This window comes from Elgaria multicarinata, chromosome 1 (assembly GCF_023053635.1).
Source record: "Elgaria multicarinata webbii isolate HBS135686 ecotype San Diego chromosome 1, rElgMul1.1.pri, whole genome shotgun sequence".
Lineage (NCBI taxonomy): Eukaryota > Metazoa > Chordata > Lepidosauria > Squamata > Anguidae > Elgaria > Elgaria multicarinata.
In genome coordinates this window covers 28,978,273-29,000,010 of record NC_086171.1, presented here as the reverse complement: position 1 = coordinate 29,000,010, position 21,738 = coordinate 28,978,273, and the positions used below count along the sequence as shown (strand labels likewise).

Here is a 21,738-nt window from a genome sequence, read left to right as displayed (position 1 = left end):
CAGGAGTCCCGTCCTCCTTTTCACATGGCCACCTTAGAATTGTAGAACATGATGTAGAAGGAATTGCAAAAAGAAGACACAGTTAATTTTTTAAAAAATAATAATTAAGGACTTACTAAGTAGTTGAAAGCATGGTTTTAAATATTTTAGCTATTGCTGCAGAGGGGGTGGTAGTACAGGAACATTCAAGTCCCATGTCAGTTTTATCTTTATAGGAATTTATATGGAGTGTCAAGTCAAAATCTGAAGAGTGAAACAGACATGGTTTTTCCACACTTGTGAATTTCAGCTCCCATAAGCAACCACTTTTGAATGTTTACTGTCAGAATTATGAAGCGACAGCAGCATAGCGGAGATGTGTTGTTTCCCTTGTTATCAGTGACGCTATGGGCCCTATTCAATAGGTGCGCATAATACTCATGAATCGTATTCAAAATGGTGCTCTGCTTTAGCCCTGCTAACAGGGGAAAGAACTACATGCTCCACATAGCAATATGTTGTGGTTTGAATGCTGGAAAATTGTGATGTTACCGAAACAGAATGGCTCCCTTAAGGGCAAATGTCTGGATCACCTGCAACAAATGAACAACCACAACACATTTATTGCACTAAAAAAATCCAGATTTTCTGGAAAGGCCCTAAAGAAGAGATTTGAGAGGCACATAAGCTTACATTACATTTATAATCTTACATTTATAAACTCTGTTCTGCTTAGAGGCATCCTTGACTGTCAGTTCTTTTGGCAGTGTGTATTAATTAAATAATAAAAACAGTTTAGAGTTGTTGTTTTTCATGTATATATGCATGTTCACTTGTTAACTACTTTTTAACTATTGGAATTCTGTCATAGCTTAGGACACAAAAAAATGGGGTTGACGTGAGATAGTTCCAAAGCACAGGCCAGAATTGCATTACCTGCAGGGTTGACTAGATTTTGAAGGATTTTTTTTTATTAAAAACATAAAGTACAACTTAAATATAAAAGTTAAATTACAATATGAACCCACAATATAAAAAATACAACAAGAATAAGAATGAGCAGCAATGCAGATATTTAAAATACAGATTTAAAATACAGATTTAGAACAAAAAGTTAAAAGACTAGAACGGTAAAATTGTTAAAATACTGGGAAAATAAAAAGCTCTTCACCTGGTGTCAGAAAGTGTATAACATAGGTGCCAGGCAAACCTGTCTTGGGAGCTCATTCCACAGCTGGGTGCCACAGCAGAAAAGGCCCTCCTCCACTTCCTTTGGCAGGAACTCACAGAGAAGGATCCCGGAAGATAATCATAGGGTCAGAGCAAGTACATATGGGAGGAGACATTCCTTCAGATAACCTGGCAACAAGCTGTTTAGGGCTTTGAATGTTAATACTATACTTTGAATTGGGCCTGGACCTGGACTGGCAGCCAGTGAAGATGGAAAAGTACTGGCGTAATGTGATCCCCGTTATCAATCTTGCTGCTCTGTTTTGGACCAGCTGAAGTTTCCAGACCGCTTTCGAAGACAGCCCCACATATAGCACATTGTTTGCTCCCTCTACTTTCACCAACCTACCTTCTTTGCCACTTTTTATTTGGAAACCACACTGTTCTTTTGCCTGTTTGTCAAATAGATAACACTGATGTAACAATCCTGTTTATATCTCCCCTTTGCAAATGCTGTCATTGGGCATCAGTGCTAAATTGAAACTGGTATCTGTCCTTAACAGCTCCCAGACCAGAAGGGGGAGCTCCCTGCACTAGTTTTGTGGGTCTTGGGAGTATGTCTTGCTTCCCACCCCAAATGTGATGAAAGTAGAAGCAGAAAACTTTCACACGTCTGTGCCAGCTCATGGGATTGAAACAAATGGCTATAGTAAATTTCCAGTTTGGCTTTCTAAATGCAGAGTCGTCCATTGTAAAACTGCCATTAAAACTCAATTTTATATTTAAGAAGACCTTATAAATGACAAAGCAGAATGAGCTGATCTTTTCAAATCATTTGTAAAATGATATTTAAGACACCCACCTGCCTCTAAACCGAAGTGATATAAGAAAAGTTCCTCCTTTGGTATGCGAAGAAATGTCGAACGAGATTTTGAAGACTTATAAACTTCAGAGCCTTTGGTGCTAGTTACACTCCTGACAAATTACTTCGCGAAAGAGACAGCCCTATGCATGCTTAGGTAGCACAGTGAGATGTCCAAGTAAAGGTGATGGCTGCAAAAATCTATAAACTATGGGGAGGAGGGAAGCATGGTATGATTTGCAGATCCAGTGCAGAGTATATGTGCATGTTGTGTTGAGAACCATATTTTGAAGACCTTTTCTGCATATAGATGTGCATGAAGACAGTTATAATTATATAAGACATACGTATAATAGATTATTTAATTAATATACCAATGAAATAACCTATTGATATCTTGTCCAGGAAGATCAAGTCATCCCATAATGATAATTTTTTATATTGTCTCTTCCCCCAGGGGTGTAAAAGCCTACGCCTCTTAGAGATAATACAGCCTTTCTTCATCTTCCTCTAGTGCCATTAAAGCTACAAGCCTTTTGCTGTGTGTGTGTGTTTTTTAAAAAAGTATACTAATGAATAGAAATGTTACAACAAGAACAGAAGTCTTGTGTTTTCCCTTCATCATGCATCATCCATTTTAATTAGAAGAAAGGGTAGTGAGCACAGTGACAAGAGTGTGGAATTAAAATCATTAATTGATGTCAAGCTGAAGAGAGGCTGCTAACATGAATTTAGTGACAGCAGGAAGGAAATTAACCTTATTACTTTATTTAGAGCATTCGTTTATTTAATATTTTTTGTGTCTATGCAAATCCAAAGTGCTTTATTTATGACAATGGCAAAGGACAAATAATTCATTAAAAATGTGAATATTCATTATTTCAAAGCAGTGAATCTTACAAGTCACATACTGTTTTTAAAACATCCGCTGAAGTTGGGAGACATATACCCTAATCTGCTTCTTCTTCTTCTTTTTTTCCTGGACCAAATCTTTTATTTTCTAACTCGGTAGGTGGTAATACATATATTGTTTCAGGTGCCACATGTGCTAAGAAAATCACCTGATGGCAAATGTGCATCAAATGATACTCTCATTTAGTAATGAAATAATAATAATAATAATAATAATAATAATAATAATAATAATAATAATAATAATACTTTAAAATGGACAGTAACGGAATAGCCAACAAAACACTTTTCTTCCAATTTTACATATATAGTGGGCATAACTTATGTTCATTTTGGCAGTGAATGTTTCGTCACATAAGAGCTAAGGTTTAATGGAACGCATACAAACTTGCTCTTGAAAGGACGCTGTACCATCCTTTCAGATAATGTGTGACCTAAGAGGTCATGATAAAAGAATAGTGAGAGTGTTGTCTTCCAGCAAAGGCCATCTGGAGCTCTTAAAATATCAGATGGAGTCAAGATTTCAGCAGCAGGATGCTCTCCTGGTATATTTCCAGAATTCCCAAGGAGACCATAATATTTTTACTGGGAAATGTACATTTTGTTTCTCCTGAGCAAAATATTTTCCTAGCTCTTGTAGACTAGACAAAGAGATTTGGAGGTAGGAACTCTATTGGCTATAAATATAAATTGATATTTCACCCCTTGATATTTTTAACTGATGTAGTAATTTTTATTGGCATAGTCTTCTGAATCCTAGTCAACATACAATTGCTTGCACTGTGCTCATGGTTGCCACACACTTTTCCAATTGTTGGCCATGGAAAAACAAAGAGCTGTATGCCATGTACTCAAAAGTAATTCTCAGTTGTTGCATTTTAAACTTCCAGTGGTAATCAACCTTACAGAATATCATAAGTGACAGCCAGCATTGATATTTCAGACTGCGTTTATTCAAAGGTAATATTCAAGGCTGCAGTGGGGCAGTCAATAGCTACTGGATGGTGTATTTGCATCATATTTTGGACATTACAGTAACAGTATTTACTTCTTTGTGGTCTCTCACACATATGGGTTGTGAGCCTGCACAGAGCATAATTTGGAACGTTCTAGATTTCCAGTGGGAACCCTTCCCCCTTTTCATATGCCTAGAATCATAAGCAACATTTCTTGGCAGACAGGTTTATGTGGGAAAGGTTTCCTGACAGTAGGAAGTTTAGAAATCATCACCGCATGGGAAGGCTTTGGCAGAATGTTCCAACAATGATTAGCCACATTTTAATTTAAATCATATGCCTGACCTAAGCTCAAACGTCCAGAGTTCAGAAAGTAAAGCACCCTTCCTCAACTCAGTGCTGTGCTCTCCAGATGTTTTGGACTTCAACTCTCATCACCCCCAGCCAGCAATGGTCAGGAATGTTTGGAGTTATAGTAGAAACCATCTGGAGGGCACTATGTTGAGGAAAGCTGAAGTGAAGCAGTCACTTCAACACTCATGTATTGAAGGCTCCTTGGTTGGAATTATTTGTCTAAGTCAGGTGTGGGCAACTTGTGGCTCTCCAGATGCTTTGGCCTAAAAATTTCATCATTCCGGACATTGGATATGCTGACTGACAGCAGCTGTAGGCATAAACATTGGAGGGCCACGACTTGCCCACTTCTGGTCTAAGTGATATACATAAAAGTATGCGAGAAATAAGTAAGAACTTCTGCCAAGTAAAAGATTTAGCCTCTCTTTTTTAACCCCAAGTAGCTAAACACTTACATTACAAGTGAGGCACCAGCAGCTAGGATTCAACGGTTCACAACTTAAATATAGGAACAACATCGGTACTTTAGGATGACATATCATATGTCATTCTAAAGCTGACCTTGATAAATTACTTGCTCCTCCAGGATGAAGAGGTAGGTGTGAGGTACAGTATTTTCCCTACTGGAACTGCCTGCAACCATATTGGTAACCTGCACTTGTGTCCTCCCATTCCCCATCTATTCCAAGAGGTTCCTCCAGGGCATCTTCAGATACTACCCCTACGGCTGAGGGTCTTCCATGTCCACATTGGTCCTTCTGCCAATGTTTTGATGAAGGAATGCAAGCAATTAGCCAAACACCAAATTCAGCTAATGAATAAATCACAGTGAAATCCTAATGTAGGAGAAGGAATATGGGGGGAAAACCTGGATGGTATCTTTATGTTGATACCATATGGGTTTCTCTGCTCAAAGTTCAGTCATGGTCAACATACGTATACCTTCCCAGGCCCAATTAAGGATTGACAACTAGAAGCCGGTGTGCTATTTTGCACAGGTGGGTTGAAAGTTTACTTGCTTGCCTGACTGACAATACAGCAGGAGCCAAATTGGTGTCAGGTATAAGTCTTTAACAAGGCTGGAGGCCTTGTTGATTGTAGGTAGATTTTTTAGAAATAGTTTTAGAATGTCAGAATCTGTGCAAACTGGTCTCTGTCAGAAGTTCTCATGGGAGTAGCTCACTCCCTGTCTCAGCCTTGAAGCTGCTAGTTCTCTGGGAACTGATAAGAGTGTTTTACAAAGGTGGGGCCCCACTTTCAGATTGTAGCATCTTCTTGGTGGGCTGAGCAGTGGTGCCCTGTTTGGATATGGTTTGTTAAGCGTTTCAAAAATTCCCATTGTGATTGCCTGAAGCATAGAGCCTAAAGCGTTCTGACCATCAATCTACTTTTAAGTGTTTTTGAAAGTGTATAACCATTAGCATTTTACCGTAAGAGTTCCTCAATAAAAGACGTCTTACTGATTGAGTGTCTCGTGTCAGTTTGCCAGCATGTGTAAATGTCAGAGAGAACAGGCGTGCACACAACAATTGGTTTGGTCTTCCAAGACCCACATCTCAGATCTCTTAAGATTTGGAGTGATATATATAGGTCTATATAGGTGGGCTTCGCATTGTGAGACTTTAGATCAGCCTTCCAGATGTGTTGGATTACAACTCCCCTCTTCCTTAGCCTGAATGCAAGGCCAACCCATGCAGCTCTCCTCCCCATCTCCATCAGCCATCGCAAATGAGGAACCCTTGTAATACTAAATACTCATTTAAGGCTGATACGTTCTAAAACTAATTATTAGAACTGAACTGTTCTTATTGCTGTTGAATTGAACAGTACCAGAAAGCTGATCAAATCCTCCGACTTGCACCACAGGAGTCCAATACTCTGTGGATAAAAGCACTTAAATATCATGTTTACTCTAATTTTTAAGGACAGTAGCAATTATCTGAGTAATCAAAAGGGTAGCAGAGAGTGGATTCTCAACATGTGTCCCTGGGTTGTATTATTAGTCAGGCTGTAACTGGCATTTGGTAAACTTGCTTTCACACTGATTGTATATTTTCACCTATAGAATGCAGTAATGGGAGTTTTGTGTGTCATGTCTCACATGGCAGCAAATACAAATTCGTAAAGATTTACCTATGTCAGCTACACCACCATTTGAATTCTTATAATTGGGACCTGCTTTGTATTCCAACAACACTTGAATATAGAACTGTAGCTGCTGGAAGCAGGGCTTTCGTGGTGATTGCCCAGATGGCAATCTTTCTTCTAAACTCTGAAACTCTACTTTACTTCCCTGCTTTAATTTTAGAATGGTATCAGCTTTGATCAATGGAGGTATGAAAATGGTGCACATTACATGGAGCCCAAAAAATTTGAAAGCCATACATATGCCAACACTATAAGGGCCCATTCCATACAAATAGTGTTATCAGGGAGGTGGGTAGACTGACTGACCTATTAAATACACAGTTCATGTTTTTGGTATCCCGCCTTGCTACTCAAACCCATTGTGAGAAGCTTTGCAGTGACCTAATGACATGGGGATGAAATCTGTCTTGCATACCCAATATAACAGTCCTGACCCCCATGGGCATAAAATCAGACTGGAGCCACTCAGCATCTATTCATGAGCACATGGGTTTGGTTGTGTGGTTGGCTCTGATTACTCTTCTTTCCAGTAATTATGCTGAACAGTTTCCCTGTGCCTCAACCTCATATCAGAAATGATGTGTATGTTCTCTCTTCTCTGTCTCTTAGATATTGCTGTGTACACAGCCTGTTTTCTTTTGGGGAGACCTTAATGCTCAAAGCTCCAAAAATTAAAAGGCTTTGCAAGGGCTGTTTCACACATTACTTAGAGCAAACCTGAAGTGGCCACCAAAAGTAAAATCAATAGGGAAGTGCAACCAAATATAGCTTGAGAGGGACCATGGCTGAGTGGCAGAGGACTTACCTTACATACAGAAAATTCCAGATTCGATTCCTGTAATCTCCAGTTTATTGAGAGCAGGCAATCAATGGTGTGAAAAACCTTTTCCTGGGAACCTGAAGATGCCAGTCAGATTAGATGCCAATCATGCTAGTCAGTACTGGCCTGGATGGATAAATAGCCTGAACTGGTATAAGTCATTTTATTTATTTATTTATTTATTTATTTATTCACAATATTTATATACTGCTCCCCATTGAAAATTTCAGAGCGGTGTACAAGATAAAATAAAATAAAAACAGAATAAAACACTTTAAAATAGATTTTTAAAGATGCAAAATGTACAGTGAACCGTGGCTGGTCATTAAGGAAAGGCTTCCTGGAATAATGATGTTTTCAGGAGGCGCTGAAAGGAATACAAAGTTGGCACCTGCCTAACCTCCAGAGGCAGGGAATTCCATAGGGGGGGTGGGCGCACCACGCTGAAGGCTCTTCCCCTGGTGGACTCTAATTGAAGGATGGGTCTATGTGGAACCACCAGGAGCATTTTCCTATGTTCCCACATATAGCTTCCTGACAAATGTACCTGTGTGGCACGCACATTTGTAAGTACACCCTTGTCCCATCCACTTTTTAAATTGTACATCATACCTTAGACCTGCACATAAAAATGGAAGGGGTTAAGACAGAGGCCCTGAGCTGCTGAAAGGGAAGCTCCAATATTTCTAGCCATAATGCCATCATCTATATTAAACATTATCTAAATTGCATTCAAATGTCTGCAGTGCATAATTCACAGGAGAATCACGGCTACAATATGCAGAGATGCTATTTCGTTATTAATTGTAGGTAAAATTCAACAAGATGATTGTATTGTCAATGAATGAGTGAAATTCTATCTTCGCTGAGTCAATGGGAAGTTTTCTATTGATTTAAATAAGGCCTTTATCCTTCTGGGTTTTTTATAGAAACCATAAAGTAGGATGGATTAAAAGACATGAAATCTGTGAATGGATGAAGGACAGTGTTAGATTAAAGATATGACAAAACTTCCACCATATGCTTTTAATAGTCATAGGATACTGGAACTATTGAGTTGCACTCTGATATCATTATAGTGTGAAATACGTCATCGTAGAAACAGCAGTGATTAATAATTGCCATGTGCAACAGGATCAAATACTTGTAGCTTTATGAGCAAGCTGAACCTCCACAAGGCACAGCAAGAAAGAGTTGATTGACGGTATTTAAGACTGTAAATTTTACCTGCTTGAGAAAGTAGGTCGAGTATCCAAACTAAAGGAGTTTCAATGCTAAAATAACAATGTAATAAAATTATTATTATTATTATTATTATTATTATTATTATTATTATCATCGCTATTATTATTTATTAGATTTTATACCACCCAATAACCAAAGCGTTCTGGGCGGTTTACAAAAGATTTAAACCTTAAAATACAATAGTAAACATAACGAAAAACTATTAAAAAAAATTAAACATTCAACAATAAAAATCCCAGGAACAGTTAAAACTTTACCCTATGCTGTCAAATACCTGGGATTAGAGGAAAGTCTTAACCTGGCACCAAAAGGATGATAATGTTGGTGCCAGGTGGACCTCAGTGGGGAGAACTTCCCACAATTGGAGGGCCACTGGCTGAACTTCCCATGGAGGAGGCAAGTGGAGAAGGGTCTCAGATAACAACTAGAGTGTATGGGTAGGTTCATACTTGGACAGGTGGTTTGTCAAATATTTTGGTCCTGAGCCATGTAAGGCTTATTGGTCAAAACCACGACCTTGAATAGGGCTTGGAAACAGACAGGCAACCAGTGCAAGCAGGACAAAATTGGTGTTATATGCCTGGGCATTTAACCTTCTGATCCTCCCAGTCAATCTGGCTGCCTTAATTCACATAAACTGCAGCTTCCAAACCATCTTCAAGGGCAGCTCCATGTAGGGCACATAGCAGTAATCTCACTTGGAGGTTACCAGAGCACAGACCACTGAGGCTAACTTATCCCTGGCCAAATAGGGGCATAGCTGGTCCACCAACTGAAGCAGGTTCAAGGCATTCTGTTCCAATGAAGACACCTGAGCATCTAACAGAGAGGACTCCTGGAGAACCCCCAAGCTATGAATCTGCTCCTTCTGGATGGAGTGCAGGTTGAACATCCTCCATCTGATCAGAAGAACCACCTACTAACAGTCTCTCGGATTTGGCTGGATTGACCTTCAGGTTATTAGCTCTCATTCAGTCCGTTGTCATAGCCAGGCACCGATCTGGCACAGCCTCAGATGATGATGATAGTGATGATGATAAAAAGAAGAAACAGCTGCATGTCATCAACATGAATAAATAAATAAAATCTTCTAGTCTGGGTATTACCTTCTATGTTCACTAGCCATGGCCTGGTTCTACCCTTGTTGCATTATGTCCAAATAACCCCTTATCATATGCAAATCTTGATGCATGTTGCTGGGAAAGCATCAGTTGCATATATTATATTCAATGTTAAACACACAAAAATGTGTCTTTGGTCATTTTTCCCCTTCAGGATTTCTAAAGAGTAAAGAATTACTCAAGTATTGCAGTCTTAACACTTTGGGATTAAATACTTTGTCAATAACTTTTACTTCCTTATGAATAGAAGTGTTTTTATACCATATCTTCAAATGTATTTCTAGCTTTATTTCTCATTTCCAGAATTCAAGCCAAGACTCGAGAATTTCGTGAAAGACAAGCTCGGGAACGAGATTATGCTGAGATCCAAGATTTAAACAGGACTTTTGGATATGATGGTGATGCAATGTATGCTGGAATTCCCTCATATAATTCCCCCAAGAACAGTGGCACAATGAACAATAGACCGCAGAGCCCAAGGGACGGACCGACTGTTGAAGCATTATATGCCCAAGTAAAGAAAGCATGCAATGCAAAGTCTTCACCTGCAGACAGGTAGGCACCAGACTTCGGTCAATATTCTGCTTCCAATGTCTGATTTGCAAATTATTTATTTATTTGGCTGCGAGAGGTGACTGTTCATCAACTGTAAAGCCAGAACTGCATTTTATTAATGGCTTTTTAAAAGCCTTTGTAGAGAAAAATATTGAATTCACACAAATCAAGTCATAATGGAATGAGCGGGACAATCTTTTCAGATGATTCTAACGCAATTCATCATCTTCTGGAAATGCTTTCGGACCTAAATTGCACTGTTTAGTATAATTCAAATTAAAGTCACACATGGAAAAGCCTCTGCTGATTCAATTATTGGCAGTCCTAGTAATACGTTGTGGTGTTTGTGGGCAGTTTCTGCCTTTGGTTTTCTGCACCAGTGCCTGGGGCATGAGTGCAGTGCTCTTGTTTTTCTAAGGTGGGGGGGCAGGGGGGGACAGAATCCTAAAGAAACCTTTGGGATCTTATTTCTTGATCCTAAGCTGGGGTTCCCTATTAATTTTAATTGCTTCATCTAATTCCATGGAACAAAGGGAATATTAATAACATTTTAATTTTGAAGGTTTGGGGATGCCAACCTGAGCCAAACACCACTTTTAGCCTTCCCCTTGGCCAGTTTAATAAGGGCCAAGCTGAACCTGCTAGTTTTCTTTATGTCTGTGTAAGCATGCATGGCCCTAATTTAGATCTGGACCAGATCTTCCAGGGGAGGGGGGTCTTATGGCTTTATTCATTTTTTTTGTTTTGTTTTTTGTTTTGTTTTGTTTATGTGCAAAATTAAAGCGCACACACACACACGCCTCACACTGATGGGGCATTCAAAAAGGAAAAAAGGCCTTTGGAGGAAGTTTGGTTTTAAACCCCTTGCAGGGGGTGGAATTTAATGAAAAATAGGGGCGGGAGGCAAAGGTTTAATTCCCACCCCCCCATTCGGGTCATGCATATTTCCGCAGAGATAAAGAAACTAGCATGCATATCTCCAGCGTATGCTCTAGACAGAACTTTTAGTTCCGGCAGAGCTGCTGGTGGAATGTGATTTAATTTGATGGGTTCGTTTTGTTTTGTTTTAGATTGGTTATGTTTATAATTAAGCATGCTTTTCACAACCTCAGCAGAGTGGAGATAGTCTTTCATCATGTTGAACCACCAGAAACATGCCCTCTGATGGTTCCTGGTGGTTCCACAGGGACCTATGGTCTGATTGGAGTCCACCAAGACAAGAGCCTTCAGTGTGGTAGCCCCCTTCCTATGGAATTCCCCGCCATTGGGGGTCAAATAGGTGCCAATGTTATGTTGCTTCCAGCGCCTCCTGAAAATATTGTTGTTTCTGGAAGCGTTCCTCAAGTGACTGGCCATGGTTATTCCAGAACTCAAGTTTTATCAGAACTATGCTCTTTTAAAAATAATAATTTTAATATTATGTTTTTATTTTTGTTTTTGTTTTTTTCCTGTTGTTCACCACTCTGAAATCTTTTAAATGTGGAACAGTATATAAATTTTGTAAATAAATAAGTAAATAAAATCATGTGCAGTCACGACCACACCATGCTGAAATGTAAGCCAAGAATACTTGCAATGCAATCCTTTACCTGTCTACTTAGAAGTAGGTTCTATTGATTTCAATAGGACTTACTCCCAGTTAGATGGGTATTTGAGTGCAGCCCTAATGCTTTTTCTGGACCACCTCCACCACACCTAGACAGATCGTGTAACTCCACCAGGTTTCACAAACTCCATGGTCATCTGGTAGAAACATCTGGGGAAAAGGCAGGATATAAGTGGTATGAAAGCAAAAACAATGTATTGCAAGAAGAGACTGGAAGAAAGCAATGAACGCTGTGTACTGAAGAGATGGGAACTTGTGGCCCTCCAAATGTTTTTGGAATACAATGCCCATCACCCCTGACCATTGGCCATGTTGGCTGGGGTGATGGGAGTTCAGTCCAAAAACATCTGGAGGCCTACTAGTTCTTGACCTGTGTACAGGAACACTGTGGGGAGAGACCATAGCTCAGTGATAGAATCTATATTTGACATACAGTTTCTGTCCTCAACATCCGCAGCCCAAGACAGCAATGCTAGAAAAGTATCTTGTGCAAGACATCTTGGAGAGTGTCTTCCATTTAGAGTAGGCAATACTTTGCTATATTATAGACCAATGGTCTGACAATATAAGGTGACTTCCTACGTTTATGGATAAGAAACTATGATGAGTTTGACACCTGTTTTTGCACTGTTTATTATCCGAGAAGTGCAAATGGCTGCTTGTTCATCGTGATAAATATTCCCATAGGCAGAACCAGTCTGGCAGTAGTAGTGTTTTTAAGTTCAAGACTGTGGTTGCATCTCTCAAAAAGACCCAGCATTGTTCTTTGCCTATCGTTCTTGTTCCCACAGGAGATAACAAATAACACTACTTTCCCAGAAAGCGATCTTGCACGATTTAATTTATAATGCAATTATTGTGTGGTACAATGTGTTATAGCTGTGTGTAATGCCAAGGAAAAATGATACTTGGACCAAAGGCCATTGTGCAAGTTTGCATCTGAATAAAACCATCAGGATACTTGTCTGGAATATAAGTTTGCCATTGCTGATAAACCTCTGTTAAATCTTTTCCAGGTTTTTGAGGTAGTTATTGTGCCTGTGTAGGCAGCAGCATCAAAAAGAGCATGAATGTGTTAAACATTGTTTATTACACTATTTCAGCCAGAGCTAACTCCGTGTTTGAGGGCCCTTGGTGGTTCTCCTTCTCTAAGGGTGCCCCACTGATATTCACCTGGAGGGGCTTACAGCAAAGTTTTGTTTTCATCTCATAAAGGGTACATGTTTCTCTGTGTCCATAATTCTGTTTTCCTCATAATGTCATGGATGTTGCATTGGTCCACAGCATTGTGGGGGAAACAAAATGGCACCAGCCAGTGTGAGACACCATGTTTTTGTGGTTGGCTACAGTTCTGTTTTACTACAAAGGCCCAGACAAACATCCAGGGCTTTTTACAGAATGTTGGCCACTAGTGAAATTAAAAAAACAAGAAGAGCCCTGCTGGATCAGACCAAGGCTCCATCTAGTCCAGCATTCTATTCACACAGTGGCCAACCAGCTGCTGACCAGGAACCCACAAGCAGAACACGAGTGCAATAGCATCCTCCCAACCATGTTCCCCAACAACTGGTGTACATAGGCTTACTGCCTCTGCTACTGGAGGTAGCACATAGCCATCAGGACTATTAGTCTTCTCCTCTAGGACATTGTAGGTAGTGGAGCTCAATGCTCCAGGGTGGTGGCAAGAGCAGGCTGGCAACCCAAAGTGCAGTGGGCCTGTTAGGGTGCAGAAGCCTGGAAACACCTGAAGATGTCACATGTGGGTGTTGGTTCTCATTCCAACTACGATGAATTCTATAAGCAAGCAGATGGGTAAATGCTAGCCAAAATCCTTCCTTTTTATTTTTTATTTTAACACTAGCAACATACCTGTGATTTATGAAGGGTGGATCTGTGTTTATAGAAGACTTCTAAATTGCAAGGAGGGTGCAGTACCACCACCACCCATTTCAGAAGTCCTCTAATTACCATGGAAATCGATGTGAAAAGTTAGATAGACAATCTGGAGGGTCTTTAGCTTTTGTTAAAACTGTGTTGATTTATTTGCTGACCCCTTTAAGCTTGTATAACAATCACTTTAATTCCTATGAGGTATTTTCCTGTAGAACATAACCTAATGCTTTTTGGGTATTGTTTGGAAAAATCAAAAATCATTTATTTTATATAGCACAAAAATGGGTTCTTTTATCCATGCATTTCTGATCAAGAATCCCTGCCATTGTTTTAGAGGATTGAGAGCAAATTTAACTTCCGATTCATCAGTGGTCACTGCTACGTTAGTTCCAACTAGTATTCTGACATTTTCATAAGTCGTTTGGGGATAGTAAGCAATGTTTTTTCTCAAATGGTAACCTTTTCCTTTCCAGCATTATATCCAGAGAGAAAGAGAGAGAGAGAGAATCTAGATGGAGTTTATAATTGGTTTATTTTCCTTTTCCATACCAAACAGTGCCTCGGGAATTGCATTCCTGTAGCAAAAGCTTTTAGCCAAGCTAAGGAGTCTGTTGTTGGTATGTTTTACATCATATGGAAGAAAACACAAAACCATTGATCAATAGTGACTGTGTGTGTGTGTGTGTGTTTTCACTTTGGATAGCAATGATGCCATACAGTCATTTTTGTGTTGTGATAGAGTGAGGGGTGGCAAGGCAGAGAGAGACACCCCCCCCCATGAAAAGACAGCTGCTAATGGACATTTCCTGGCTGTCGCTATGCCATCACTTTCCACCAAGAGTGCATTGTCCTCAAATATAATTGAAATGAAATGGGTACTGTGCTGCTGTAAACCTAAATAGCTTCAAAATAGTAGGCTAGAATCCCCCAACTTGCTGTGGACACTTTAATGGAAGTGTAAATACCATAATCATATGCTTTTTGCGTTCATTTTGCCATTAAAAAATATCCATCATAAAAGAAGAGACCTCTGTCTTTTCTAGTAAAAGTGGAATCAAGTTATGTCACAGGAATATTAGGCTGTTGTTGTTGTTTTGTGTGTTTTTTGGCTAGGACAGAGGGAGAGGGGAGAAAATCCCTCTTACCCTTTGTTTAGTTTATTAAAACAACAACACATGAATGCAGTTTGTTAAAATAAAAAAGTCACACCTGACACTTAATAGGCTGTCACAGAAAAGCAATTTCATTTTCTGTTAACTTTTGTTTATCTAGAAGCATTTACCTCAACTTAACTTCTGAGAAGCAGTGGAATATCCTCTAATATAATTTTTAGAAAAACAGACCTGCTTTCTGAGGCCTCCATATAAAAATCACTTTCTGTAATATTCCAAGTCATATTTTACTTGAGCTGTAAAATATTATATGGCAATATTAGGGTAAATATTTCTTTAAAAATGGAAAAGCAAGATACTTGAATATTATATTAAACCATTATTTGTAATGTCAGTCAGGTGAATGATCTTTAAAGTCTGAGGTACCCACTCATTCCATATAAATCTAAGCTTTCTGCCAAAGCTAAAATAGATGGTGAGATATGAGTTATTACTCAGGATAACACTTTCTGTAAGTGCTAAAAATTTATTTCTTTTTCTCTTAAATAGAGAGTTATGACAGATTTTGAGTTGCAGTGAGGTAGTACCTTGGGAAGGCTGTGGTAAAGTGAAAGGTCACCATTTTATTACTACTCCCAACTGCAATGCATTCTGGGCTGAACTGATTTGGATAAAGCCTGTGGATTTATAAACTTATGCTTTGCTGTGGTAACCTACAGATTCCAAAATAGGCAAGCTTGCTTATGTTGAGTTGCACCTCGTTCTGTAAGCTAGTCCCACTGAGATCAGTTTTAATGGGACTGCTAGAAAAAGTGTGTTTTCACTCAACATAGCTAAGAATAACGTTGTGTGAGGTTGTTACATTTGCCTCAGGGCCTTGGTAGCAAACACAACTGCTGATGGCTTCAAGGTTAGCTGGTCCACCTTGATTGGGGCCTGCCTGTTCCCTCTCACAAAATGTTGCAAAGCAAAAGACCCCTGAGGCAACTCACTTTCTCCCCGCCCCTCCTCAACAACAGCAACAACAAAATTCCATTTGAAAGTACATATGGGTAGGTTTAATATAGCCTTTTACATCACAGGGCTAGAATATTTAACATTACAAAAAAGACCTTGAGAGCTTTCTGAGAGCACAATCTTATGCATGTTTAGAAAGAAAGAAAAAAGCTCTACAACTCCCAGCATGCCCCAGACAGGAGACTGCATAAGTGTGATTACAGAAAGAAGCCTTGAGTTTTGACACCTCTCCTTTCACAAATTAAACCCTGCCAGATATGTAACATTTCCCCCTCCAATTCCCCTCATAAAGCCAGTCATACAGGTAGGGATGGACAGTCCATGTCACTTTTACATGTGTTCACTCATACAGTAAGTCCTTTTCATCCTATTTCCACAGTGAGTGAAAGTTCACCTCAAAATACATATTTTAACAGATATTGTTAAACATATTATAAATGGATACTGTTGTTTTTATGTTTCTGATGTTTACTGTTTTAACTTTTGTGAGTCGCCCAGAGAGCTTTGGCTGTGGGGCGGTATATAAATGTAAGAAATAAATAAATATTTTCTCTTATAATACATATGTCTACATGTATTTTATCTCAAAGTATTCATATCTAAGGGCACAATCCTATGCATGTTTAGGAAGGAAACAAGTCCTATAATAACACCCCAACCAGCATGCTGGGGGGTTGTAGGACTTTTTTTCTGTCTAAACATGCACAGGATTGTGCCCTAAATGAGTTTAGCTATCGCTGGTTGGATAATGCTGGCAATTGTAGGATTTATTTTCTTTCTTAACATTAAACATGTATAGGATTGTGAGTTAAATGTATTTTATTGCAAAATATGTATTAAATGCATTTTGATAGGTCTTTTGATCGGAGGCCTCTTTGGATCTGGTCATAGTTTTCCATGCACCACACCCACGAAGAGCAAACAAACTTTTCTTGTATTGTTTAATGTACAAGTTGTCATTGTTCACCATTTATATAGGGCTTTAGAGAAAGGATGGGCAAGTCCAGGTCCGGGCCCGATTCAAAGTGCTGTTATTAACATTTAAAGCCCTAAATGGCTTGGGGCCAGGCTATCTGAAGGAACGCCTCCTCCCATATGTACCTGCCCAGACCCCAAGGTCATCCTCAGGGGACCTTCTCTGTGAGCCCCTGCCAAAGGAAGTGAGGCAGATGGCTACCAGGAGGAGGGCCTTCTCTGCTGTGGACCCCGGCTGTGGAATGAGCTCCCTAAGGAGGTTCGCCTGGCACCTACACTATATTCTTTCAGATGACATGGTGAAGACCTTCTTATTCTCTCAGTATTTTAACAGTATATAAATTAATGTTAACTTTGCAGTTTAAAATTTGTATTTTAAATTTGTATTTCTGCACTGCTGCTGATTTTTATCGTGGTTGTGCTTTTATATTGTATTTTATATCATGTTTTTATACTGTTGTTTTATACTTTGAATGGTTTTCATTTTTGTGAACCAACCAGAGAGATTCAGCTATTGGGCGGTATAGAAATGCAATAAATAAATAAACTTACAGGGAAGGGCATATCACAAGGCAAAGGGATTTAGGGGAGAGAAAGGTAGATTAAAAAAAGAACTAGGAATGGGGAAAGGAGAGAAGTAGCAAGGAAAGGGGTTGGGGGAAAGTGGAGAGTGTTGTGGGCTCCATTGGGAATCCCCATGTGCACCACTTTGAAGACCCCTGATATAGTCCATTTGTAGCAGAGGAGAGATTTCAGCTGGGGATTTCCTGATTTGTCAATATGTCTCGTATAGCACAATCCTATCCATGTTTAAATAGAAAAAAGTCCTACAACTCCCAGCATTTCCCAGGCAGCATGTAGGACTGGTTTTTTCCTGTCTAAACATGTATGGGATTGCATCTGTAGCCACTATACCACAGTTCACATTCAGAACTGACCAGTACTGAAAATACGCTTTAAATTTATTAATGAGTGCGAAGTCAGATCAAACCATTCCCTAGCAGTAAATTCTTGGAAAGCTTTTTTAAAAAGGCTGGGTTGGTCTTTATCATGACATAGGCCAGTAGATTTGGTCTCAGGTTACTACCTGGCCCTCCTGCTAACATGGAGGCAATAAAAATCTGGTTTTAATATAAATTCATGAGGATTTATGCAGAGCCCCCATTGTGAGGTATATTTGCTGTGACTCTATCCAGTGTTTGGGTTATGACTTTGAAGAGGGATTCATAAAGATTCCTCCCCCACCCAAAATATTCACAAGCCCCTTTAGCAAGACTCAGAGATGATATGGTTGCGAGTGATGATTTTTGCTTTCTTTATTGCCTTATGAGGTTGTTTTATAATCAAAGGACTGACTATTTGTTTATTTGTTTTAAAGCATGGTTCTTTAAGACACACTATAAAAGGAGGAATGTTTGGAAAGATAAGAGAGGAATGGTCTTCCGCTAGCAGGTTGCAAAACAGGAAGAGAATAAAGGACCCACCCAAAGGTTCACCTTATAGATGAAGTAATTAAAGGTCACTTAACAATCAAGTTTTATTATGAGCTAGCAATAGCTCAGTTCAGCTCTGTGAATCGTTTACTTAAGCACAGCAGCTGTCAGTGGCAAACCAAGAGCATTTTAAAGAAAGTACAACTTAGTGTAGATCCCTATGGGGATCTTTTCAATCCTAGCGTGATCATACTAGTCTATATTTTAGTTTTAATGCCCCCTACCCTGGTTGGTTTTTCCCCTCCCTCCCCTGTCTGTTACTGTGATTTTAGATTGTAAGCCATATGGCAGATTGTCTTGTTTTGTTTTATTCTGTACAGCGCCGTGAACATTGATGGTGCTTTATAAATAAATAAATAAATAAATACGATGGGTTACACTCCTAATAGACAGTCTCAGAGCTTTATGCAGTCATCTGCCTTGCTTCTGAATATCCTGTGCCCTGCCAACAAGAGCCAGGCAGGGCAAAAGGAAGATAAAGGCAATTTAGCCTTCGTTCAAAATTAAAGCAGTTAGACAGGTCTCCAACGCTGTCCAGCTATCCTACCTTATAGTGGATAAGGAGGGAACTGGAGATTCCATAAGATATTGCATAACATGGCCTCTGCCATACCTACCCCTCCACTTGGGATCCCTTCCCTGATACACACTCACACCCAGTTCTAGGAACACTGTTTTCCCCATTAGGCTTGACCACTCCCTTAATACCGCTGCCACCACCTTTATTTAATACCTTTGGTCTCATTGAGAGACTAACTATAATGAAATATGCCTCACATTGGTGCCATTCAGAAGACAGCTTAAACCATGGCTTTAACCATGGAGGTTAAGCCAGAAAGCCGGGCCGTGTTCAGAAGACACTTTAAACCATGGCTTTTACCATGGAGGTTAAGCCAGAAAGCCGGGCCGTGTTCAGAAGACACTTTAAACCATGGCTTTAACCATGGTGAATAAACCAAAAGGCCTTATTCACCATGGTTAGAGCCATGGTTTAAGGTGTCTTCTGAACACAGACTGGCTTTCTGGCTTAACCACCATGGTTAAAGCCATGGTTTAAAGTGTCTTTTGAACGGGGCCTTATGTTGTGAACTAAAGAACTTATAATTTCTTATTTACACGAAAGATGTTAAAGAGCCCTGAAATTAACGTTTCATTTATTCCTAGCTTAACCTAGCTCCTCCCTCTGTATCTATCCCAAAACGACATACAGATTGTCCCTTCACTCTCTAGCTCCAAACCCCAATTGTTTTAACTAACTGACTTGCCCCCTATATAAACCCCATTCACTCCACATTGTCCATCCATCATACACCAGACTTCAGCATTCCATTCACTCTATCTCCCCACGCCCACCTTAACTAACCATATTAACTCTACACAAAGGACATAAACAACATTACCATAATTATACATACTCACCTGTACAATAACTCATATTACATTGCCAGACGTCACACCTTCCCTTCCCTGCCCACCACCCTCTGATTTTGCTTACAAGATTGCATAGTTGGGTTTCCTCTTCCAAGCCTGTAGCTCTGTCTGCAGGTGCAGAAGAGGTTATCTGCAGTTTCCTACAGCACTCCAGGCACTGTTGAGGGGCCATAGGATTGCTCTTTGGGACTGAGTCAGAACTAGCTACCTTAATTGGTGTAATCTATATGCAGAAATGGAATGGTAAGACATGTTATTGCCAGAAAATGAAAGAGGAAAGCAGCTTTTGTTGACATCATGTTACAGATGCAACATGTTATCGCAACTTGTTAACATGGAAAACTTCTATAATCCAAAAAAGAAAAAAGGCTGAGGTACAAACAGGCAAATTGATGCCATCTCAATTTATTTAGGAATGGGTTTAAATACATACCAGCCAATGAGTTGTGTTAGCACAGGGTTCTTATTTTCCATTAATAGACCTCTGGAAATATAAGATTTCTGAGATGAAAGAACTAAAGAGCACAGAGAAGAGAGAGAGAGAGAGAGTTTGAGAATTCTGTTCATGAAAAGTGTTGTGTGTGTTTTTAACATCGCTACTACATTTTCATGGTCTCTAGGCAGTCATCTTCATCCTTAGCCTGCAGCTCAGCTTAGTTGCTCATCCTTGCAGACCTCCTAGGGGTCCATTCCCTCTTGGGTGACACTCCTTCCATGTGGTTGGACAGTAGATATATACTTGTTTCTAAGCTCAGATTTCAGTTCTAGGCCTATTTAACCAATAAATGTAGTTAATAACTTACATTAACAAAGTTAAACTCTCTGTGAAACAATGACTCATACAACTTACTGTAATATAAAGTACTATGATGAACATATGCAGCATTTGTCCAATGGACATAGCTTATGGACATATTCACCATTCAGTACTAGTTTTATTAGATAATATAAAATAATTGATGAATATCATGCAATATTTTTTCAATGGACATAGCTTATGAACACATTCACCATTCATTATTGGTTTTATTAGATTCATTTGACTTGATCCGTTTGTGTGCTAGTTATTCTATTTATTACTTGAATTGGTGCATTAAATTTCATGGCTTATAAAATAAAATGTGCATGTGGCATTGGATGGTTGCATGATAAAGAAATCACTACAGTTCTAATTCTCCTTGTCTCTGAAGTGATAAGGGGGAAACAAAAAAGTTTCTTGTGCATTGTTTTTACGTATCATCTTACGACACACTTTAGCTTCCTGTGATTGTATATGTAGCTAGCTACCAATTAGATCCCTGTTACTGTAGCTGCCTCCATGGTTGCACCTCTGTTGGTGCAAATGCCTGCAACCATGTGGTTCAGCATCGTGGAAAACCACTCAAGTGACAAACGTCCAGATTTGTTAACCCATCCATATGGTTTCATTTCCTGACGTATTTTCAAACCATTCAAGTAGCTCCTGGCTCCTTAAGAAATCTGTCACTTCAGTGGTTTGTTGAGATGACCGGAAGTGGAACTACTCAGGGAGAAGTGCACAGACTGCAGTCAACGTGAAAGCAACTGTGGAGGTAGTGGCAACTCACTCAGGTACATGTAAAAGTACTAAATACATGGTTATATTACACCACTCATATAAAAAACAGATAAATGCCTGTCAAAAAAGGGATAAATGCATCTAAGCTGTGTTAATTAGTGAGATGTGATTTAAAGGTTGCTGAAATCAGAAAGGCTTATCCATTTTTCATCAATAATCACTCTCCTTAATATTTCATTAAAACTTGCTGATTTGCAGACCACCTTCTAGTCTTTGATTCATTATGACTGCAGACATAATTTAATCTTCTCCCCACTCCCTCTTTTTCTCATTCAGAGATACCCACTTTCATCTCCGTGACACTGTTAAGATGTTTTTAACATTCAGAGACTGCTAATTGATCTAACGTATTAAAAATGTACTTAAGGCTCAGACGTGTGTTCAGCAGAAACAGTTCTTCCTGGAATTTTGTTTGTTTGTTTGTCTTCAAAGGTTTTATTTCAGCCTAGTTACTAGGAAATAATATGTAAATTCCCTCAGATGTTTGGGATT

General features: G+C 39.3%; 1 protein-coding gene across 3 annotated transcripts in view; it reads left to right on the top strand.

The window, feature by feature from the left end:
• Window positions 1–21,738, top strand: part of PARD3 (par-3 family cell polarity regulator) — a 680,003-nt gene that overhangs the window by 527,157 nt on the left and 131,108 nt on the right. For all 3 annotated transcript variants that reach the window (XM_063125521.1, XM_063125527.1, XM_063125514.1), the window contains one exon: window positions 9,871–10,122. In XM_063125521.1, the coding sequence (XP_062981591.1) occupies window positions 9,871–10,122 (252 nt within the window). The remainder of the gene's footprint in view (window positions 1–9,870; window positions 10,123–21,738) is intronic.